The 25599-nt window shown below is 39.9% G+C and overlaps 1 protein-coding gene across 4 annotated transcripts in view; it reads left to right on the top strand.

Moving 5' to 3' along the window:
* Nucleotides 1-2137: 2137 nt before the first annotated feature.
* Nucleotides 2138-25599, top strand: part of cacnb1 (calcium channel, voltage-dependent, beta 1 subunit) — a 39702-nt gene continuing 16240 nt past the window's right edge. For 3 of the 4 annotated variants that reach the window (XM_080905322.1, XM_080905321.1, XM_080905324.1), the window contains exons 1-5: nt 2138-2383; nt 7910-7996; nt 23769-23888; nt 24058-24180; nt 25088-25224. In XM_080905322.1, coding sequence (XP_080761448.1) covers nt 2294-2383; nt 7910-7996; nt 23769-23888; nt 24058-24180; nt 25088-25224 — 557 coding nt within the window. In that variant the 5' untranslated portion in view covers nt 2138-2293. Of the gene's footprint in view, nt 2384-7909; nt 7997-13968; nt 14245-23768; nt 23889-24057; nt 24181-25087; nt 25225-25599 lie in introns of those variants that run through there. The other variant, XM_080905323.1, reaches the window with a different exon arrangement.

Genomic DNA, 25599 nt, shown 5'->3' with positions numbered 1-25599 from the left:
CCTTCAGCAAAGAGGGTTTAAAAAATAGTTTGAACAGCGGAACAGCAACAAGATCTGTACTGTCCTGCATGTCAAAGACAATTTAATCTGTCATCAAAAGCAAAGGCAGAACAGGATGCAAATTAATGAAATAAATAAAAGATTTAAGTAATTAAAGTTGTACTGTTACACTGAGTCTCTACTGTGGAGCCTGCACTTATTACAGTAAACGCAGTTAAATCAAATCATGAGACTGCAAAAGTTTCCCCTCTACTCATGTGTCATGCTTCTGTTACTGGCTTCCATCTAATGTCTGTCCAACAGATACATTTAATATCGGGGCCTTAGGCTAAATAACGCCATCAAAAAGTCAAATCTGAGCAATTGAAAGGTGGCAAAAACTTTGCTTTCACTTTCGGTCTAAAACAATGCGCTTTAATAAAACAGGTGCATGCTACCTGCTCAGCATCAAATGACAAATCGGGAAATAGCTAGCTGAAGAGCTGGTTAAGGCATGGATGTTTTTAAGTTAGAGGACAACAAAGATAAAATGTATTGTTTACTGGATGTGTACTCATGGGATGGTTTGCCTATGCATCTGCCCACAAGTGATGATTTGCATTTAGCTGTCCACTCGTTTGTCTTTTCTGTTGTTGTTCCAACTCCAAGAGACCAAAATTATGTTTAGTTTGATGATTTTGAAAGCTTTAAGTTAATCATTTATAACTTTTTTTACTAGATACATTAAAACTGTGAGATGATAGTGATTCGTTTTTTAAAAAATATTTCTGTATTTAGCTAGGTAACGCTAAATTTGGGCCCTCCTAGCAAATCAGACAGTCTTACCTGCTTCTGGGTCAGCATTATAGCTCAAAGTTTATTTATTTTATTTTATTTATTTATTTTACCCAAGGCCACATCAACATCATTCTCCTCTTCTTCAAATCATAGAGACGTAAGGCATTGAGACTCCCTGCTGCTTCAACAAACTAGCTGTCAAATTGAACTATTCTCACCCCCCATTACAGCCCCGCAGGACCTTTGATTCCTGGATCCCGGTGCGGGGACCAGTGGCTCAGCTTGACAGCCTATCCACACCCACAGCATCCATCGCTGCGTCTCGCTTCTCTCCATCAATCGATAAATGAGGGTGGGGTCTGTTCAGTGGGGCGTGGATCTCGGCTTCCAGCTGGAGTCTGTTGAGTTGAGCGCACACAAGGAAAAGAATCGACGTCAAGACAGAAAGAGAAACACAGAAACCCGAGAGTAGTTAGAAGATCCTGCCTTCAAAATAAAAGCCTGCCTGCGCTAGGTCGACTGAGTTTGTAGCCATTAGTTTCTACTGTTACATCTTTCACAAATATAAATTTAACAAAACTGGTACCATGTATTAGTTTTAGCACAAGTGTTTTGCATTGTTTACACAGTGCAAACAGTGAAAAAAAAAACATATTGTACTTAACCTTGATGTTGATAGGCAGGTTGTTTCAACTCTCAGGGAACAGTTCATCTCATTGTTCTTTTTTCAGCTGAGTGTAATTCCTTATGGCCAGCGTTGGGGTTATTATTCCAAAAATGTGACATATTACATGTTAATTACATACTTTTAAAAAGAAAAAGCCCAAGTAACACACTACGCCGACACGGCTTATGACTGGTTGTATGTTTGGGCCTATTGTCCTACTGCAGAGTAACACTTTGCATTACCGATGCATTTGAGCATTTTGCTAACCCTGAAAGCGCATAAGGACCACAGGGGTCAAAGTTCATAGGTCGTGCTGGATCAGCTGTCCCCAAAGCATCCCTTAGTTGCTCTGCTGTGTGTTCAGGCTCTTTGCAAAAGCAGGTTCTGCCAGAGGTCTCTTACTGTGAAAAGGGAGTTCTGTCTCCCCACCACTGCCAAATTTATTTCTCTCTAATATTCTACAACCTTTACCTTCTTATACATAACAAACGTAGTTTTGAACATGTGCTATGCGGAATAAACATCGAAAACTTTCAAACAGGTAAAAATAACAAAACTTGTAGTGATGCTTCTTTCCTATTCAAAGAATTTTGTTTTGAAAGCAGGATAACCGGATGTACCCGTGCGTCACACCCATAACTTGACTCTTGTGTAAAAGCCTGGTGCGACAGTGTGTAACGCTATAGGCTGGAAGGAGGCAGCTGTTGCCATTATATTATCAACCAGCTTAGACGCATCAGCGGCTTCATTCTCTCCGAAGGAAAAAAAAAAAAAAAGATGAGTCGATCGACACCATCGTAAACACACGAAACTAGAAACTGAAATTAGATTTTTAAAAAGTTAAATCAAATGGTACAGAAAAGTAGTATGTCCAGGACGCCTTCGACCTCAACCCAGGAGATCCAAATGGACATGTTCGACCATCACCCACACACACAGGTAAGACCAAGACACGGGAAGAGGGTAAAGCTTAAATATTATGGGAGTATTATGTTAAAAATCCCACGTCTACTATTTTGAATTCATACTCTATATGATGCTGGTGACCATTAAAGCTGCTGCACTTCTGAAGATTAACAGGTTGTTCTCCAATTAAGTCGATAAATTTGCCTTCGGGGTGCCGAGACGCTCGTGTACGTTGCACGGATGAATTTAGTCAAATTAATGATTTTAAGAAGAAGTGAAATGGATGAAATATTCTAGTTTTTTGATTTATAGCTACATCCTTGTTCTGTGTTTAATTTTTTCTGGCGTTAATAAGTCTGTGCTATGTAACTGTGATGTGACGCTTGTTTATATGCCGTCTGACCAGAGGGTTCCCAGGAAAACCACGCCTTTGTTTAATTGATGTCTAATTATCGAGTAACATGTTGAATTGACCAGCTTCTTCTTTTTTGCGGGGGGGATTTAATAATTTCCATAAATGAAAGAGCGACTTGAGTTTTTCATAGGTGGAGTTGGTTTATGTTGTTGACATTTTTCCCATTTTGTAACCCCTCCTCCCAAAATACCAACAAATAAACAAACAAACATAAAATAAAATAATAATAACTCATTGATAGCTTTTATCTCCCCATGATGTCACCTGTTTTACAGCCACAAATACAGAGTGGCTTAGGAAGTGACATGACGTTGTGGGCATGTTTAGACATAAATGGATGACAAAAAAAAGAAAAAAAAAAGATGAGAATATCTAGAACAAACACACCCACGCTGGGCTCAGTCATTATCTCTCTGGAGAAGGGGAAAAAAACAGAACACCTCACCATCACAGACAACCAGCGCTTCAAACCCTGCCAAGTCCCGCTCTCTCCTCTTTACTCCCACTTCTCCCCCTCAGCTCTCCATCCACTTTGAATGTGCCACTATGCCCATCCTGCTCTCGCCTTCTCACCTCATGTGAGATGTCTGTTTTTAGAAATCAGATCTTTATCTGCTGAGAGGCTGTGGTGAGAAGCAGATGGGCACGGCCCTTGTGCCAGGCAGATTAGATGTAAAGTTCATGTTGACCTGCAGTGGGCTACGCTGTTATATGCACTTGTGTTTCTGCTGTAGAGAGAGAAGAAGAAGAAAAAAAGACACATTTCTAATATCCTGCAGGAAATGGCCAGAGTTCTCTCACCAGCCAGTTCTTTAACACGGAAGAAGAAATGAACTGTGTGCCGAGAAATTATCCAGTTTCGGAGCCTGAGGGCAGCTTAGATTAAAGATTGTGTCTGCTGACCGCTGTCACATTGCAGATCAGTTGGGCTCTCTGAGCACAATATTGTATAGAAGGTTCTGGTTAAAAGAATGAAATATGTTTGTGATACCTTTCAGTGTGCCACCCTCCACCCCTTATACTCCCTGCCTTCCTGCTTTCATAAACAGCACCCTCCTTAATTATACACTTAATCTGGGAGGATGTTTACCAGCAGGAAGCTTCCCATCCCACTTCCTTTGGCATTTCTCTGCTCTTTGGTGACAGAAATCAGCTCCATCATGGCTCCAATCATGCAAACATGCATGCTAATGCATGTATGCACCTGATATCACACACGCTGTGAGATGTGATAAAATTTACCAGCTTAATTGCTGACAAATTTAGTGGCACAGGAGCTTCTCCAGCATAGCAAACAGTGGGATCGGGCTGTGAGGCTACTTTTGGGTTCAATTTCAACTTTATTGTCCCCAATGAGAAATTGATTTGTGGCATGTCCACTCATCAAACAACACAGATATTTTATTATTTAAAAAAAAGAAGCTGGACCTGAGTCCTCCCTAAAATCTTACCAGTCTGGTCCTATTGAAAGGCAGATTACCATACAACCAATGGTAAATGGCCTGTATTTATATAGTGCTTTACATATCCAGTCATCCACCCATTCACACACTGGTGATGGCAGCTACATTGTAGCCACAGCCGCCCTGGGGCGCACTGACAGAGGCGAGGCTGCCAGACACTGGCGCCACCGGGCCCTCTGACCACCACCAGTAGGCAACGGGTGAAGTGTCTTGCCTGGCAACCTTCCGATTACAAGGCAAACTCCCCACTCTTGAGCCACGATCACCCCAATGATACAAAACATTAGAACAGATTCTATAAAACCTTTATTTTAAAAAAGGGTCAACACTTCAGGTGAAACATTAAAAAAAGTTCAGCCATTGTTGGACTTTTTTTTGTGTGTGTTGTAGCAGCAAAATGTGACTCAAAGGACAGAACATTACCAAGAAAAACAGGTAAACATGACAGTATATTTGCACACAGGTCAAGAACCATGGATTTTGTCTTGTATCGCTAGGAAAACGAAGAGTGTTTAGCTTGTTTCAGTGAGTACGCGGCTGCTGTTATAAGAAAGATGTGAAACTGAGACTATCCAACCAAATTATCTTACTACTGCCTGGATATCAAAACACAATCACCTCTCAATGTTAGATGATAACTCACACAAAATCAATAGGATTAATTAAATTACACATTATACATTTGAGTGGATTGGCGGTTATTTATACTGGATCCATATGTTTGAAATGCTGTCTGCAATATAGTTCTTCATGACCCTGATGAGGGCCGCAACCTGACATGGTAAGGTATTAAAGTTGTTCCTCATCATACAATTATTGCTGGCACTTCAGCGTCTTTAGGCGATGAGCCTTCTCCATGCACCTTGGAAGTAGGTGTGTTGTGCCAGAAATTAACTTTGTGTTTTCACTATGTGGGATTTGCCAGTTGGACGCTCTAAGACTAACATCCAAGCAAAAGGGGGATGTGAGCAGCACCAAGATTAAATGTTATCAGCTGATGCACAGAAACTGTAGGCTGCAGAGATGTAACAGAGCAGGAGCAAGACCCATGCATGGAACAGAGGGGGCATTAATGAAAATACCGACAAAGTCAGATAAACCGTGAAAAGGATGAGCTGATGTGAACGTGGGTTGCAAAGCGGCTTACAGAAAACAGCAACTGTAGGCAGAGTGAAGCACCCCGAATAGCACATCCTGTATGCCTTTTACTGATGTGGACTGACATTGTGATTGTGAATATTCTTCTAAGTTAAATATCCGAATACAAACCAACATCTGTTTGATATTTTTGCGTGACAAAATATTTTCATGAACGCACACAGCACATCTTCAGAGAAGTCATGATTCTTGGATTCTTTCAGTCAGTGTAGGTGGACAGATTTGCCAGCAGTGATGTCATCCTCTATTTTTAAATCTGAGCAGCACAAAGTACAGCTGCCCATCCACATCATTGACAATATCTTGTATCAACACTTCATATTTCATTTCAATATTAAAAACCCACTACCCATGTTAGCCGAACATTGAAACACAGTAATTGTTGTGGGTTCATCAGAGGTTGTCTTTTTTTCTGTGGAACATCCTGTGGTGTATTCATCCTATCCCATCAAAAATACTAAATCAAGCATACAACAGAAGGCTCTGTAGATAATTTTTTTGCGCTGCTGGAGGCTTAAGATTGATTGAAATGGATTCCTGAGCTGGATTTTTTGGAGAAGAACATGTAACAGATGTGTTCCCTTTTATTTGTTAACACTGGAAACCTCTCGGCCGCAGCGTGCTTTTATGTTCGCACCAGTTGGCGCTGGTGTAACAGGTCATGTTTGTTTAAAAGCAGGCGTGACAGCATCATTCATCCAAGGGCCTCGGTTTGCCCCGTTGAACATAATGTGACAGTGATAGCAAAATACTGAGTCGAGGACACTCACTGTTGGCTTGTAGTTAATCTGTCTCTGGATCCCACCTGCCAATTCAAGATTAGCCAATATATACTGACATTTGGGAAGTTTTGAGGTAGTTGTTCAGTGTTTACAATGGTGAGCATGTTTGTGTACAGGATCTGGGGGGCTGATTGGAAACAGTAGCAGGTAAATGCAGTTGTTTCTCATGGGAACCATAAAGCAAACAGATGGTTTATTAGAGTGTCACTGAAGAGAATATGTTAGGGTTTCATGCTGATTACTGACCTTTTGTGTATCCTTTTAAGAAAACTCACACCTCTTTTGAATTTTTATGTCTTTTTTAATCATAAGTCATATCTTTTCATGTCATGAGCAACACTGGAAATATTTATGATGATCACATTTTAGTTTTTATTTACAAAATTCTTTCATTTTAATTGGTCAAATATGTGTATAAAAATAAACAAACATCTTCACTGGTGAAACTGGCTTTGTATTGGTCCAAATCAGCTACCTGCTAACATGGACAGATTAGCCAATTGTATCTTAGTCACTAGCAAAATACGATTGGAATCCATATCAGCTTTTATTGCTTTATACTTTTGTGGATCCAAATAAAGGGCAAAAAAGGAAAACTCAAATTTTTTTTCATCCTTTTTTAATTTTACTGATAAGTTTTAAGCTAAAATTAGCCCATGTTACTCATTTCATAGAAACTCCATGCCAGTTCCCTCAGGCTGTTTGAGACAACCAATACCTCTTTTATGCTTTTATTGTATTGTACAGTGTGTTCATACACTCGGGATTATGGGCATTATGGGGAAAGCAATCCTGAGAGAGATAGTTTATTCTGCTGTGTGATAGTTAACATTAACAGAGGATAGTTTTCACTAGAAACTAGAGTGAGTGTTTTGGAGTGGCTGTCTCGAGCTAGTTTCCTGTTGGGTTTGTTTTGTAAACTAATGTGAAAAAAAGAGAAAAAGAATCAAATAGACATTTAGTGTGTTTTTCTCAGGAATCACATCAGATGCAGATGATCTGTGTAAACAAAATAAAATACACACCCGTGCAGTCCTTTAATGGGAAATGCCACAGCTGTTCCTGCTTAAACATGCTGAAAACTAGGGGGCATCCGGATTTGAACCAGAGACCTCTTGATCTGCAGTCAAATGCTCTACCACTGAGCTATACCCCCTGTGAGCATGCAGCAACAGGAGGATGATTACCTGAGGTGTGTATTAATGTGCTCTCTATGTGGTAGCATGTCTTTTCTGTATATTAATCGACTATGTTTATTTCCTTATCAGCAGTTCGCTTTTCATGCTGAAAGAACAACAACGCCATCCTTCTGATTGCAGACAAATGCGATTAGTCGGCATTGCGTTCCCATGACAATGTGGGCAGGGTGGGCTCATAATGCAATGTGTGGCCTCTGCACAACCCGGACAGGCCGTTTGCCAGGGGTCTACCAATCAGATTACAAGGTCCCAGTTTGCATCACAACATGAAAAATGACATGTAATGAAGGCAGTTCACGAACACGCTGGACACATTTTCTCTGCTCGACTTCCTCTACGGTCTGGGACTTGGGCTGCTTTATCTCTGGCTCCATCTAACCGCCTGATCATATTCAGAAGCTTTTACAAACGCTGCACCAAATGTTAATGGCTGCCATGCTCCTCGGAAACAAGGTTTTTCGAGAAATATGTCGAGATAATTATCGTAAAGGAACATAATTAAACCTTTTCTGTTTTTTTTTCTCTTTTCTCAAAACCTTCAGGGAAAGTACGCCAAGAGGAAGAGCCGATTTAAGCGCTCAGATGGAAGCACCTCATCTGACACCACCTCAAACAGCTTTGTCCGACAGGTAACATTTCACACCTAATCCTTCCCTCAGATTTAATGAGGGCGCCAGACTTGGCCTCATCTTGTTTAATGAAGAATTACAAGTTTAATGGAATCAAGTGAGAACTTTTAGTGCCTTTGCATTTCAAGAGTTGCTAATGAAAACTCGTGGTTTATTGAATTTATTAAAGTTTTTATTCCCTTTTTTTAACATATGCAAATTGAAATGTTACAAGAGATTATTTAAATGTGTAAATCAATACAAAACACAACACAGTGAACACATTGTAACAAAAAAATAGCTAACATATATCTGTAGTACAATATGAAATAAAAGTGTAAAACACAACAGGGCAAAGAATGAAAAATAAGAAGATAAAATGAGTTAGTGGTACTGTTAGTTTATCACATATACTAAAAAAAGAAAAAATACTTTGTATTAAGTCTGTCCAAAGCTCATAAGAATTTCCATGGAAATTGTTAGCCCTTGTAATTAATCCTAATCTGACTCTTCCAGTGCCAGAGAATGACTGCAAAGCTGTGTTAAAGCCTGCAAAAAAATGTTGTTTAGATACATTTACATTGGCAACAGTAATCCTCATCCACTTTAACATGTGTATAATAACAATATCTATGGGTGACTTTATTGCACATAAATTTATCCACCGCATCCACAAGTAACTGAAAACATCAACAACATGATCCTCATGTAGTTAGATATTCTATTTAACCTCTCATTCATTTAGTATTATAGTTTTTCACAACTACCATACAATGTCATTTTTATTAAAAAAAACAAACAAACAACCAAAACCACATTTTTGGTCACATTTTGTTTTAGTCACATAAAACAAACTATTTGAATATGTGAATTTTCCAGATAAGTAACATTTATCTGGAAAATCATCATCACTTACAACATATTTATATTGATACAGATTGATTGATATATTTATATTGAATACATCATTGATGCATTTAACGAAATTTACTGTAAATTTCTAAGTTAAAATCTGTAAATTTTGTAGTAACCTGTAAATTTGTATATTTTACTGTAAACCTACTGTCATTTAATGGTCAGGCATTGCACAGCTATTAGCATTTCACCTCATGTCATACTGCGTATGGTTGTGTGTGTGACAAATAAAATTTGAATTTGAATTTGAAAGGTGAGCACTGAAAACATGTTTTTCTGAAACATAAATTGCCCAATTATCAGAAGTATTCAGGATTACTGCATCATAATCTGTTTGTTTCTGAAAATCAGAAACAAGAAACAGTTTTGGATTCTAAACATTCTCACTGTATATTTTTCTCTGTATTACTTATATTTCATTCTCTTCAAAGTAAAAAAAATATAGTTTTTATCCCATACATATGAATTTAAGTGTAATGGTTGTAGACAGGTCTAATAAACAAACATAATATTTAATATAAAAAAATTGTTATGGCAGCTAGAATAAGTGTGGAACCAATAAGTGTTTTATTGCAGAGTTAAGAGTAGGTTACATTTTTATGTTTGCAGTTCTTTCTCTCTTTACCTGTGCATGTCACAGGCAGCACACACACTATATAAATAAACATTCATGATATGATAATATCTTACTAAAACCCCTGTGGATGCAGCTGTGCATCACAGCATTATTCTCAACTAGTTTGAGCTGAGCAACATCTGCACAGATTCCTCCAGGTCCGACTGTGAATCCCAATCCCCAAGTCTTACTCATGCCACACCAATGCCCTCTGATCTGACCCCTCCCGGCCTGTTGATGTGTGTATACATAGATTTCTCTGTCAATCAATGCATGTAGTGAACAAGTTATAGCTTTAAACTTGTCCAGCTGCAGATGTTAATGTTCCTGCTCGGAATGACTGAAGAAGCCTTTCTTCTTGAGCTGTGAACATTTCTTCTCCTCGGGGGGTTGAAGGAGTTGGTTTGGGTATCACACGCTCATGACCCACGCAGCAGTCCTTGTCTGGCTGTGACATTTCTCAAAGACATGCTGCGCCGCAGCTAAATGAGCCCCCCTTTTCCACCTGACCTCTTCATTTGAGAGAGGGAATGATGCGCCGCGAGCTGAATGACATTTACCTGTTCAGTACTGGTGTTTCTTCAGAAAAAAAAAAAATCTCACTGCCGTGTGGTGAACACAGGGAGCTCAACTCCCCTGTGGTTTCTAAAGGTTAGCCACATCCCTTGCCTGCACATACCCCCCTTCCCACTGCCTTGTTCTTCATTAAATTTGTGACGGTGGACTACAGGTAGACAGGGCTCATATCACCCACGCTGTATAACGAGCGCATTACCTATATAGTAAGGATGATTTCATGCTTCATGATATAAATATATAAATATGCTCCCATGCCTTACACTACTGCACATCAGATCCACTCATCAGAGTTGTCAGGGTTGATGTTGAGCTGCCAAAATGTTGCACATAATGTAAAAAGTGATTTAGCAACTCAACTGTTAAGTGTATGGAGTGTTTCCACACATGCACACAATTTTTTAAACTATGTTAAGATATTTTTTTAAGGTGTTTATTCCAGAAAAAGAAGCATAAAGATGCGTTATATAGGTTTTTCATACATATAGCCCTTATTAGCCGAACAACTGAAAGCAGAGCCCTGTATAGGCTTTACATTCTCACACACACCTACGCAAGTGCACACTCGTTCTTTCACACACACACACACACACACACACACACACACACACACACACACACACACACACACACACACACACACACACACACACACGAGTAGACGAGAGCCACAATCAACCAACAGTGGAGCGGCTGGTACACTCGGCCTGGTTTCCACGGCAACCGGGCTACTGAATCTCTCCTTGTGTGCAGGCACAGTGGGATGGAGAGACGAAGGAGAGCATGTTTAGATGGGGTTGTGTTTGCTCGTGTGTGTGTGTTTGTGCGTGTGTGTGTGTGTGTGGGTGCAGCCTACGTGTTTGTGCAGTGTCAAGTTCAACAAAAACACACTCTGCCTTCAGGTGTGTGAATACAGGCAGGGACTGTCTGCTGCTGCTGTTGTGTGAAGTTGGGATTATTGTATTTGCTCCAGTAGTATTTGGTGATGATGTCAGTAAACAAAATACTTTTTACTTGCATATTTATGTTCACCTTTTTTGGATCAATCATGCCATGATCTCAAGCCAAAACACCCTCATCAGGGACCTCTAACACCCCCACCATGGACTGCTCTCCCTGCTGGAAAGAGGCTCTGCAGCACTCGGTGCAGGACCACCAGGTTATGCACTTGCGTTTTTCCCGAGGTCATCGGAAGTGCTGAAATCTAATTTGATACCATGTTTCTATATGTTAATTTCACCGGTTGCTTTAAGCATTGCATTTTATATGGTAATTTTGGATTCTATATATTTTTATATATTTAGCATAGGTGTTTATACTTTCACCCTGTGCTGAACCAACTGCAGTGAAATTTTGTTCCTTGTACGCTTGCTGTACACTGAATGACAACGAGTCTGTCTGTCAAATTAACAACCCAAAAAACAGACACAGCCATCACTGCTTCGTGATGCAACATCAGTTTAGAAAGGCTGTTATAATAAAAACATGACTTCTAATAAGGACACAACAAGATCCTTCGGACAATGTGAAATCCAGCCTGAACTTCCTATTCCTCTCTAACCCTAAACGTCTACATGAAGCATCTCTTACAGAGAATGAACCCAATTGTATTTTCCGGATTTAATCACCAGTGATGTCCAGTAGTTTAGTTTTTAAGCCGATGCTAATACGACTTCACGTTTAAAAAGAAAACAAACTGAAAGACAAACAATCTGCTAAATGAGGATGACTATATTCAAAAGAAGACTGCTATTTCCCTCTGCAGGAGGTAATATTTGGCAGTCTGGCCCTGTTGGGGGGGGGCCTCCCCACCTCTCCACATGCTTAAGTGTAAACCATAAAGTGTAATTTACAGTACAGGGTTCAATCCCTACAGTATTGGACAATGTTGTTGTTTGTATTTATACTTGTGTGCTGGTATGTCTACATTGTCTGCCCACAAGTAAAACACAGGTGTTCATAGTGGACTTGAAATCCAATAATCTTGAACAACAATTACTACAGGACAGAAAATGCCAGAAACCATTCTGAGCTGTCGGAGCTAGAAAAATTAATAAAACAACATATCTTTTGTACACTGTCAGAATACTAACTATTGCATTACTGTAGTGAGCATGCGATTAGTGCTTTTACTGAAATATTATCCTTGAGCTTGTCTGCATACAAATCACAGTAGAGAGCAGCAGCAAACCGATGCACAGAACAGAGTGGGGATAAAACACAAAAGGTTGTTATACCAGACATAGCATGAAAGTTGGAGTTGAGGTGGAGGTAGGTTGCAGATGCAAGACAGCAAATCTTTATCAGAATAGCTATGAAAAAACAGAATCAAGCTGTTGCAATGACCCAGTCAAAGTCTGGACCTCCACCTGATTGAAATGATGTGGAGAGCTGTGCATACACGAATCCCTGCTAACCTCAAGCAACGTTGTAAAGGAGAGTGGGCCAGAATTCCCCCGTTTTCACAGTAGTCCCTGCAGTCGAATCAAATTTTTCTTTTTAACATGCTCTGTGTGATTAATGTGATAGATAACTAACTGATAACTGCTGTTGAATAAATTAACATTGTGATATGAGAACTTCCACCTGAATAAGACTCACCTCAGTGCAAAGTTCATTGCATTACGGCAAAGATATGACATATTTTAGTAGGTTGAGTGCTAAATTTGCATTACAAGACCTGCAATATTGTTTCAGTTAGTTAGTTAGAGTTTTGCAATATTTGAAATATGTTTCACTCATCAAAAAAAGCCATATAGGAAAATTTATCCACAATTTGAATGTCTTAAAAACTATTTGAATCATTTAAAAAGTAGAATAAGTCAAACTTGCATGTGGTTTTGCTTTAAACACAGATTCATTTCTGACATCAGAATACCAAGACCCATTAATCTTCCCATAGACAAATCCTGGCTTGGTTGCCATATATGAAGACTTTGAGTGTTTAGATCCCGGAGAGATGCAAGCCGTCCTCCTGTCAGATCTGACATATGAATCCCAGCAGAGAGCCCCAGTTGCTGCTGTGTTTGGCTGCTCGAGGAGCCAGCTGGTATATGTGTTAGCAGCTCTCTGTTTTTTCACCGTCCCTCAGCTGACTCTGTTGTCACCGGTTACAAACACAAGTCAGGAAGGGGTGGTGGGGCCTATAGCCATGAAGAAGCCCCTGTCATTGTGTCAAAGGTTGCCCTCTGGTGGACACAGTAGACTTTTCTACCTGCTGCCTCCACAACACCTCCACCTACAAGTATCTGCTCTCCAACTGCCTCCTTTTAGCCTTTTAATAGTGTCCTATTTTGGATAATGTTTAAAATGTAGAAGGTCATGGGGTATGAGCGGTAACTATTCAACAGATACTTCAAAGGCTCGAGTCATCAAGCGCCAGTTGCTTCAAAGTGTCACAGCCCAGATCGCTGCTCTTCATGTCCTCCATTCCCTAATGCTGCACTGACTACCTCTCTTGTCTGTTTTACCTCTGCTCATATCCATATTATTCCTCATCTGATACCCCTGTTTCCAAGAGATAGACAAAGAAACAGAGAGAGCTAGAGAGAGATTGGGAAGAATGAGATCAGGACAGAGGCAAGGGGGACTGAAGCAAAAAAGAGAGAGGGGAGGGGGTTTCCCTGGGCACTGCCCCAGTCTTCTCCCACGTCAGCTGGGGCACTGAATGGCTGACGACTGCATACCAAGCCTCCTTCTGGGTCTCAGTGTGTTCACGTCCCTGTTTCTGCCCAGCCAGGGCTAAATATATTTCCCCAGTTTGCAAATGTAGCACAAGTCCTGCAACCTGACCCCCAGCCAGTTCCAGCTCCCTTCCTCTACACAAGGTTCACGTTCCTCTGGGTTGTGGAGGTGGGGGGTGGATATGTGTGTGTGAGGGTGTGTGTGTGTGCGAAAGGGTTGGAGGTTAAGAGAGCGCTCACTTAGTTTCGGGCGCACGACACTCTTTTCTGGCTTTCTCTCCTGTCACACACACACACATACACTCACAAATACACACATACACTCATGCACTTGTTAAGCTAGACACTCACACTAGGTCCCACGATATACACGTTACTCTGTCGGCGGACTCTGGCGTTGCCCCCTTGGTTTGCCGTGGTGTGGCGAGTGTGGCAAACGAGGTATGGAGAGGACTGAGAGGATTCAAAGGCCTGTGTTGGTAAGAAGGATCTGGATTAATCTACAAGCTGTGCACTTTCTGCTGTGCCTGACTCAAAGTATGTAATGCAAGTGTGTATCAGTTTCCTTTCTGAATGGACTAACTTTTTGAAAATTCAGCAGAGGCTTTGAGATATGACTGGAGAATATAACTTTGTGTACCGTCCTGATAGCGTTATACCCCCTGCTCTGCGGCTTTCTTTGCTCCCCCTTGACTATACGACTGTGCGATTCCATTTTGGGCCGGGCCACAGCTGCTGGAAAGGCGCTGTGTTTTTAATTAGACTTCCAGTCCTCACCGTTGCGTTTGCAGCTATGTGGACTGCCTCTCAGACCAGGACTGTGGCCATTTCAGGGGGGTTTCTTTTACTGCTGTCCCTCAATCTCTGGCCTCGGTTGAATTGTTGATCACTGGTGTTGGAACTGCAGAATATTTTAAGAGAACTACGACTTGATATCGTCCTTGTTGTGCGGGTTTCCATTATGTTTGTAGTTGGTTTGGGGCAATAATTGAGTTAAACTTCAGTTGAATATTTTTGTAATGATTTGCAGCTAAAAAATGTTTCCTCTTTTTATTAATCAATTTATATCAAACATTTGATCATCTACTGTCAGTAAATAACAATATGGGAATGAAAATACATGTTGAAATGTTTCAATTTTCTAGAAAGAAATCCTGAGATTTGTCATTTTATCTGATCTCAGGTGTGATTGCATTAACCCTTTTTTATTAGAAAGTAGAAAGAATAAATGGCACCACTGTGACGTTTCTGTAAATTGAGTATTGACAGATGGACAAATGAAACTTATATATTGTGTTGTTGTTTTGCAAAATTATTTTGTCTAATTTAAATGAGCAGTTTTGTACATAGGGACGCACATGCGCCCACATGACACAAGTCATCACTTTGATTCATTTATGTGCAAGTGAGCACTAAGGACTGAGGCTCAGGAGTTTCCAAATTTGATCTTGATTTAGGCTGTTTATGTTGCATTGCTAACATATTTAATTAACTTACACAATGTTTGTATTTTGTGTGTATTATAGCATGTATATGTCTCATTAAAATCTGCTAATGAAACTATGATCTTTTGCATAAGAATTAGCTTTAAATTGTAGCACATTTGTATGTAGCACATTTAAACACAACAGACATTGTCCAAAGCGCTGCACAGCAAGTAAAATTATCGAAACAATACAAATCTTTTAAGAACAATGAAAAGAGTCATAATGATGGTAATTCATGTATTCAGCTGTACAAGCTTCAGGAATTAAAAACTATTAGAAGCTACTGATCAAGAAGACCTAAGTGAGCAACATGAGACACAGACATTGTAAAAGATCTCATAAATAACCAGGAGCAAGCTCATGCAAGCCAAGCACTTATATGTGAGCAACAGTATTTAATTAATTAATCCTGTACTTCACAGGAAGCCAGGGAAACGATTTAAGAATTAACTGTGATCACGCTTCTGTGTCCTTATCAGGAGGCTAGCAGCAACATTTGGAACCAGCTGTTTTTGCTCCGTCCGTCCGTATAATTTGTTGCAATAATCCAGTCCAGATATAATTAAAGCATGAATAACTTTCTCTAGGTCACTGATAGAAAGAATTTTTATAGCTTTAGTTTAAGGTCCTAATTGAAAAAAGCCGGCTTTAATAAGTGATATGTAAACATATTACCAACAAATTTCTTTACAAGTGAATTTTTGCACTGCACAGTAATGTCTTTAGAATTATTTTGTTTTTCCATCTTACTTACATTTACACAGTTGGTTCATTATGTACACTATATACATTTGGTCCCAGTCTAATGTATACAGGCAAATATAATAATCTTTATACTTTAAAATAATTTGATTTTTAGATTTCTAGGGAGTTTAAATGCCGTTAATAATGATCACAGTTTTGTTTCTATGGTAAAATAAGTGAAAGTATAACAGAAAATCTAATTTTTGTCTTCTCCCTTATTCTCGAGGATCATCACAGCAGATGTCCTGAGATTGATCTTTTGCTTGTGTCGCTTGTGTTGTAAACCTTTTCTCTACTGGTGTCAGAATTTGGCAGCCTGTGCTTTCTTGATTTATACGTCTCAAAAGCAACGAAGAAAGATTTTCAATAATGATAAACTCCAAACTCCAATGGGTTTTGTCCATCAAACAGTTCAGTATTAGAACACTTGCTTTTACACTCCAACGTTTGCTTGTTTGTGGGGATTTCTGATGAGTTCACTCCATGACTCATCTTGTCACAGTCTGGCGAGGGCAGACTGTATGAATTGAAAAAGGACCCAAAATGCAGACTCCAAGGAACAGGGAACAAAACTTGAATGTTAACAAAAAGCGAGCCGTTTAATATGGCTGGTAAAAAAGGTACAAACAAAGGGCAAGGCAAACTGAAGCAAAATTAACACAAACCTAAACTGGGAAATCTAAACAAACAATAAGAAAAACCTAGACAAGAAACTTGGAAGCATGGCATAGGAAACATGGCGTGGACAACAGACGACCTGACAATCACACACTGAAAACAGAGGACTTAAATACACAGGAGGTGATTAGGGGAAGTGGAGACACATGAGGAAACAGCTGGCACACATGAACATAATGACGTCACAGTGGGAGAGTAAAACTGAACATGATGAACACAGAACACCAGACCTCTTCACAATAAAACAGGAAACATAATGAGACATAGACATGACAACCCGAACTTGACAACGTAAGACACAGACATGAAACGCATGAAGAGCAGGGGAGATTTAACATGGTTGGAAACACGAGGGGAAAATAATAACTAGAAACACTTAGGCATAATAATACAAACTTGATAACATAAGACACGCAGCATGAAACACGAAGGGTGAGGGGAAGCTTAAATACAGGGGAAGAAAACACAAGGAGTCTAATAACCAAATGAACTTAGATAACCTAATGAACAAAATAAACTCAAACTTAAAACGCTGGGTCAAAAGACCCAGGACCATGACACATCTTTCTGGTAATCTCCATTCTCCGTCCATCTGGTTGCCATGACACTGCTGTGACAGAGAAGGGGCCATGGCCATTTACAGCCACTGGCCATTAGCTTCAGCCAGGAAATCTTTGGTCTGTGAATAGTAGGTTTGTGAGACATATATTTTGCTACTTCACCATTTCTTCCCTCCTACCTCTCTTACTGAGTTAACCTCGCCCTGGATGTGGTATGAATACACAGTTGGCTCTCAGACTTCTTACTTGTATCGTTGTGTTCTTCTTCTCTTAACTCTTTGATGACTGTGGCCCCGAGGAGACACTGAGATAAAGCGGATAGGAAAAGAATATTAAATCTTGTGGTTTTTCCATGCTTTTTTTTTTAAATTTACACATCTTCTGATGTGACAATTGTGAATGCATTTTTATCTGAATAATTACCAGGGCAGAGGATCACAGTATGTGTGAGCTTTCTGAGGGTAATTATTTCTTTCTAACCCATTGTGAAGTCTGACAACACCTGTGGTGTTCCTGTTGTTTGTGATACTCACAAATTAACATGTTTGACCTCTGCACTGTTGCCTTGCATAACAGAAAAACACTGCTGATGATCTGCTGTGTTTTTCTAAAGATGTTAGGAACAAACATGGGGACAAATACAACATCAATGCCAAACGAAGAATTTCATTTTGTAAGCTGAGGCTTAATGCATGCTACTAAAATATATTTGCTACTACTACTACTACTTTATTTCCCAATTATAAGTAACTGCAAAACTCAGCCAATCAACTGATCTCAGTGCAAAACCACATCAGATGATTAGTCAGGTAATACCCATCTATGCATCCAGTTAGCAAACATCACATACGGTATGCTAGTTAAAGGGGACCTCTCTTTTTTTCCTTTAATGTCCCTGCGTACAATTTATAAAAACCCCATAATAGATTGATGTGTACTAAACTGTTCCCATGAGGGAAATGATTCAAAAGCAACATATGGAACTACATTTGTAGTTCTCTATGATGTCATCGCCGACACACAGCTCTGGCTGTAAGCACAGAAGCCCCACCCACCTGCTGTTCGAACATTTTGAAGGGTGGGAGCTAAAAAGGTTATCTTTAAGCTGCTTTAATAGTGTCTATTAAATAAACATGAAGTTGGAAATGAGCACAAGAGGTCTCCTTTAATGTGATTTAGTCTGGATTAGCTGCATGCCACTTTGTAACCCAACTCCTCCTTTTGATGCTGGGCCAAACTCAATCAGGAACTTCAGGTTTGTCGCTGCTGGTCTCTCCGTCAGTGCTTGCCTGTGAAAGGGCGAGGAGATTTCTGAACAGAGCCGACACCAACAAATATAAATTACTTCAGATGGAAAGAACAGCTCTTTTTTTTCCTTTTTTTTTACCGTAGTATTAACTGATTTCCTTACTGCAGGGTGACTCTTTTCAACCCTCATTATTCAAAGCACTTGCTTTTACCATCCCGCCGTCGCTCCTTATTCTATTACCCCCCTACGTTCTGTTGCACTCCCTCTTTACCTCCCCCCCTCCATTTATTCAATATCGATGCTAAGGAGGTGTAAAGTCATCACGATGGCAGCCACTGTGCAGAAAATGGAAGGAAAACAGTTCATGTTCGGGACCATTACTGAACTTTACCTCCCTTTCTTTTCTTTTTTCCCCACTATCTGCTCCTTCTGTGAACAAAGGTTTTTGGAATTTCATCCATTAGATGTGGGAAACTGTAGCATTTAAAAACATTGATATTATATCTGCTACATCCCTTAAAAAGCTTACCCAAAGCCCATAATGTTTTGTTATTGTTATTGACATGTTATACTAAGGCCTATTGACTAGACTGCGGTCTCCCAGTGTGAGAAAATACCACATTGATCACCTGTTGAAATGCTTTTATACAATTTCCCTGCCTCTTATTTCACATCAGGGCATTTCATTTACTATTGATTCCCATATCTTCTTTCTGTATCTCCTTTGCAATACAGCGCTTTGTGGCTGCCAGTAATAAGCTGCAGCCATGGTTACTATGACACTGCTGGGGTCTCTACTAGTGCCCGGCCAATAGGAAAGCAGCTCTGCCATCAGGTGGCCTGTAGCTATTTTGAACAGGAGCTGTATGTGAAGTGAAGCAAGCAGCTAAATTAGAGACGCAACTCATTGACTTCAGAGAGGGAGACAAGGAGGAGGAGGGGAGGGAGGGAGGGGACTGTGGAGGTGGAGGAAATTAGTTCATTTGTTTGCTCAGTCTGTCCACACATTTTGATGGAATTGATGGGAGAAAGGTGTAGAAAGGTTATCAAGTGGTTTCTATTTTTTCTTTTCCTCGTTTCCACTTTTTTTGGGATAAAATATTGACTTTTGTGTCCTTCACATTTATTCCTGGCTGTGTGTGACATGAATCAAGTTATTCAAGCACAACTTCATAGTGATCTCTTGTCCCTCCCACTCCCTCTATATTTTGCTGCATCACCGACCTGTTGTACTGAGCGTGTTATTCACAGGTAGTTTCCAACGTCATTTCGGCTCTTATTCTCTAAAAACATCCCCCTGGGTTCCCTTCCAGTGTCTGTTAACCTTCTCTTAGGCAGGGCTTCACATTGGGATGCACTTCTATGGTGTAGAAAATGACTCAGAGTCACTAAGTACAGGCGGCTATCCTCATTAGATGCGGCGTACCACTCACAGGATCATTCTTCCTACTTGAGTGGGATGTGGGCGCACCGCTTTGAGTGTTCGAGTAAATGAAACAGGAAGTGTGGATGGCTTGTAAATGCCCGAGGACACAAGGAGTCACTGGCCATTGCCTTGGAAACAGGGAGGAACTACATTTAGTGTGCTGTTGCCAAGTCACAGAGGGCCTCGGTATGACAGGTGGCAGAGCTAGAATCAACATTAGTATGTGTAGTTTCATTTCAGATCATACAGAGACACGTGAATGCTAATCAAAGGCATAGAGGAGCATTAACTATGCGTAAATGGACGTGCAAACATTCAACCACCACATGATGCTTCACATATGAGCAGCTTCTTTCTCTGAGTAGATATGTTACAATTTATATGAGTTGTTTATTCCTGTTGAACAGACAAATTAAAGGTTTAGGAGCATACAGTTTGTGTTTCTGAGAGCAGTAGTCTTGGCTCCACTGGTGCTGCTATGTTAACTTTTCTTTTTAACCTGTAATCGAAGGTTTTTTTGCTCTAACTTGTCATTATAAAGTAAATGTTGATTGCACATTGCAGTGACTGCAGAACTGTACAACAATAACCCCGCCTGCATTTTGATTGGTTCCCGTAACTCTCGCTTTTACCATGCAAATTCAGTAAACCACCAGGGATGATATTTTCCAGGAAAATGTAGTCTAAATTTACTGCACAAAGAAAGTGTTTGCATTTTGTACCAGAGGTGGTTATGTCATGTTTCTCTGCTCATTTCTAATATGAAATCAAACATCTACCTTCGTCTTCTTTCCATTTTCTAAAAAACATAACACGAAACCAAACCTGCCTGCTTTCTTGTGATAAGATAATCTGCTTTGATATTTTCCTCATTCAATCTTTAATGTAATCCCTTTTAAAAACACTCACTGGCCCCTTTATTGGGTGCATGTGTTCAACTACTTATCAAGTAGTTCAAACTGAGCATCAGAGTAGGGAAGAAAGGTGATTTAAGTGACTTTAAATGTGGTGTGGTTGTTGGTGCCTGGGTAATTCAGAAACTGCTCATCCACTGGGATTTTCCCATAAACCATCTCTTTGGTCACTTTGGTCCTGTGCTGGATATTTTAAACTGCTTTATAAATAAAATTGGAATTGGATCTCTGGAGTTTACAAAGGATGGTTCAAAAAAGAGAAACTATCTTTGATATCTGCCTTGTTACCTGCAGAACTTCACTGTAACCTCTCTATACAACAAAGTTACACAGAACACCGTATCTGAATGCACAACATATCAAAACTTGAAGTAGATGGGCAACCTTAGCAGAGGACTGCGCTGCAAGCCACTCCTGTCAGCTAAGAACAAAATTGGACAACAGAAGATTGGAGAAGCATTGTCTGGTCTGATGAGTGCTGAATTCTGTTATTGCGTTTGGATTGTAGGGTAAGAATTTGATGTAAACCCAATGAGCGTTTGGATCCATCCTGCCTTGTGTCAGTTGAACAGGCTGTTTTTTTAATGTGTAATGTAATTTTCTTTGCACAAAAAGGGGCCAACCCTTATGACCAACTGAGCATCATATAATCTAAAATCTTATGGAATGTTTCTGGCACCTTGTTGAATCTATGCCATAAAGAATAAGGCAGTTGTGAAGGCTAAAGGGAGTCCAATCTGGTAATTACCAATTGTACCTAACAAATGTGTGTATGTGCCTAGTGACAAGAGCAAAATAATTGTGATTTCTCATTGTGCAGTGCTGCTAAGATGGCAGTGTAACTGTATTAATATTAGCATTGGTGAGTCTGTAATTGGTGAGTCTCAGTTGCAGAGGCGGGCGAAGTCATCACACTTTCTACAGTCATTGCAAAATAAGAGGCCCCAAGCAAATATGTGAGTTTTAGACTCATTCATTAATGTTCTGTAGTTAATAAGAGGAATCAGCTCATTTGCACTGTCTAATTTTAACTTGTTTTATGTTCATTTATATTAGAGTGTCCTTGGGTGTTTTTAAAGGCACCTATAAATAAATTGTATTATTATTATGATCATAAAACTTACATACTGACAATTCACTGATTGGCATCAGAAATCGTATGAGCCTTTGAAATACTGAATGCAAAAGGTTTACTTTAATTGAACTAATTACAGCTTAATTATTTTAGGGAAATGTTGTTTTTTTTTACTAGATATTAAAAATTAAAAAATAATGTAACGTCCCACCTGCTGTACTCCAAAGAACTACTAGGTGTGCTGCATCTATTAGACCCACTGGAGAAACACTGGAACAGTTATTATAAAAGTGTGGGAAAAGCCTGCAGGTGAACTCCTGCAGTATAGGAAAGGAAAAATCGATATTTATTATTAGGATATATATTTATATATCTATAGTTATATTTTAAAAGAAACAGAAGTGATTGATTACATGAAAATCATTCTTTCTTATTTAGACAATATATAGTCCTGATTCGTCTTGTGTCAGTTTTGGAAAAGAAGTAACAGGATGGAACAGATGTAACAGTAGCTATCAGGAGCCTGAAGTAAAGCTGTTAATGGGTCTATTTCCATTAACAGTTTTTCATAATCACTGAGAATACAAACTTAGGCCTATGTGATGGTTGGATTAAACTAGATAGTTGAATAAAATCACACAGTTACTTCTAATGTTTTCTTACCATTAACTTTGCAAAAGTAGGATAAATCACATGTCCTGTGTTGTTGTTGGTTGCTAAGCTTTAAGGAAAACAGAAAGCAACAGCAGCGCCAACAGTAAGATTTGACCAGTAATGCACTGAGTGTAGTTACACAGTGAAAAGCACTGCTAGTATACTCACGTTCTCCAATCTGTGGATTTATAAAAAAAAAAAATTTGTTGACATACTTTAACTCTAATATTGGCATCAATACCGAAAGAAATTCCTAACAATAGCCGGCCACAGTCCAAAGATATCTGTTATACTCACTGTTTGTCTGAGTACACATGTGCAGGGAATTTTTCATCATCATTGCATATGCTGTATGTCATCTTTGTTCATTCTCACCTCTATTTTAAAAACCCACACCTAGTGACTCATTTTTTTCTGCCTGGAACATTCATTTGTCCACATTTTTGTCAGTACCTCCCACAAAGCATCAGGCAGCCTGTCAGCTCAAAAACGAAAACAGCAACAAGAGAACAAGTGGGATTGTTATATAAATTGAACACTCGAACACTTCAGAAGTTCAGGCTGCCTCCCTCCCTGCGCTGGACATGCTGAGCAGTACAGCGGGTCGACTCTGCAGGCTCGGAGGAGGCTCGGGTTTTTGATTGTGGCATGGGTGTCTGAAAGAGGGTCAGCAGGAGAGAGTTACAGTGCATGAGTGGTGGATGTGTTAGAAACTGTAGCCACTTCATGAGAAATTTATATCCTCGCTGATATTATAAACAGTCCTCGAGCCATTTTTTTCCCCTCTCCACATCTTTCTGTCTGTACTTGACACACCCACACATGCTGAATCTATTGTGCCTGTGCAAAAAATACGATTTAACACCCCGGCCGCTCTCGATGCTGCGGTGGAAGTGTCGGCAAATGAAAATGTTATGCATCCTTCCAACCTCGAATAACACAGAGTCAGCTTCATGCAGTGTGATGGGCGGGGTTCTCTTTGTGTTTATTTAGGTTGCACTTCACAAGGTGGTCTTGATATTATAATCTCAGGATATTAAAAAAACAGGCTGCAACCTTTACTCCTCATATTGAGGAGCAGCTGAAAGACACATACCTGGATTTAAGGTGCAACACGAGTGGACTGATGGGCATGCAATTCATCAGTTAGACTGCAAACCTCATGCTTATTTGGTCTAACTCTGCTTTCGTTATATGAATTCTTTGTGCATTTCAGGGCTCTGCAGACTCCTACACCAGCCGACCGTCGGACTCGGACGTGTCCCTGGAGGAGGACCCTGAGGCTCTGAGGAAGGAGGCCGACAGGCAGGCTCTCGCCACACTCGAGAAAGCAAAGGTCAGAGATCAAGCCTTTCACATCCATCTCTTATGCTGTGTGCTCATCCTTATTGAGTAACTGTCACGTGATTAAGTGTTTGGACACAGTTAAATCTCTTCAGCTGTAAAGTGCGATTTAGTGAGCTGCTCTGTGCATACTAATACCTTTTCTCCCATCTTGGCTCCAGACCAAACCAGTGGCATTTGCTGTGCGTACAAATGTTGGTTACAACCCAGGCCCCAATGATGATGTTCCTGTGCAGGGCATGGCCATCTCCTTTGAAGCCAAAGACTTCTTGCACATTAAAGAGGTTTGAACTTATTTCATTCTCTTATTATAGAGTCATTTCAGTACATTTTTCACACTGAGAGTAATTTCTGTGGCTTAGAGCACCAACGTTAACTAAAGTTAATGCTTTTGAGTTCGAGTGAGGATATTTTGGATTTTGGATGGTATTGGGAAAAGAATGCCAGTAGCATATTGGCCCCATCCAAAAACTGTCAGTGGTGGTGGGTGGGAAACCAATGAGGGATCATGCTACAACTTATTGCACTGCCTCCTTCTTTTGTAAAGCCTAGCCAGGCCATGAGTGGGAGTTAGCTGCAATACAAGCTGCAGTGCAGTGAGAAATAGGTGATCCAAATTTGGGAAAAAAATGGGAAAATATTTGCTAAATAAAAGTAGTGCTCTGATTTGTTTAATACTGTTTGATACTTTGAGTGACTCAAGATACAGAATTGTGTGTTTTTACCAAGTTTGGGCTGTCATTTAGCTTGTTTTACACTTTATATTTAGTCTAAAGTTTCATATAAAACCTTAATAATCATATTCAAAAAGTTTTAAATGATGAAAGTTTTAATGCAGCCCTATTTGGGAAAAATTTCTGGCTGCAGAAATGCTCTTGTGCTCTACTGGAGAAGTGATGATTCACAGTTTAAATTAAGCCTTATTTAGCTTATATTGGACCTTGGTGCCGGCCCTCTTCTGTTTGAGATGAGACACTTTAACTTCTCTCCTTTTAAGGCTGCTCTCTCCTTAAGCCATTTCTTCTGATAGTCCTCCCCCGGCATTAAGAAGGTTTGAAACTATAGCCATGTTTGTACAATGGTGGATTCTCATGTTTAATATATCCATGGCAGAAAACAAGGGTCAAATGGTAAAATATATTTGTATAAAATGCTGCATTGCCCTCTGATGCCTGTCTGTTCTGAATACAGAAGTACAACAATGACTGGTGGATCGGGCGTCTGGTGAAAGAGGGCTGTGAGGTGGGCTTCATTCCCAGCCCGGTCAAACTGGAGAACACCCGTCTGCTGCAGGAGCAGAGGATGAGGCAAAACCGACTCAGCTCCAGGTAACAATGAAGAGCGAGCTCTCTGTGTCTGCGTTATCAGCAGCACAAACAAGAACCCACTCTTTAAAACAGGTCACACATGAGTCACACAGCACTCAGCGGCAATGTAAAACATACTGAAATAGACAAAAGCACTGCTGTGAGTCACTCTGTTACTCAGTGCATCTATAGTATAGTATGTACAAAAGTCTCTATAGTCTCTGTATTTACACATGCAGTAGAGGAAACAGATTTTAGTATACATATTAGTTGAATATGAATTTCTGCACAGTCAGCAGGTAATTTAAGCAGTTTTCCACGTGTTCTCTTTGTTTTTTAATGTTTACATTCGCATCATCATATGTAACAATTTGTGTCTTCTTCTTTGTTTAAGGT

The sequence above is a fragment of the Rhamphochromis sp. 'chilingali' genome (assembly GCF_963969265.1).
Source record: "Rhamphochromis sp. 'chilingali' genome assembly, chromosome: 15".
NCBI classification, from domain to species: domain Eukaryota; kingdom Metazoa; phylum Chordata; class Actinopteri; order Cichliformes; family Cichlidae; genus Rhamphochromis; species Rhamphochromis sp. 'chilingali'.
The sequence above is the reverse complement of the archived record's forward strand: the minus strand, read 5'-3'. Positions and strand labels throughout refer to the sequence as shown.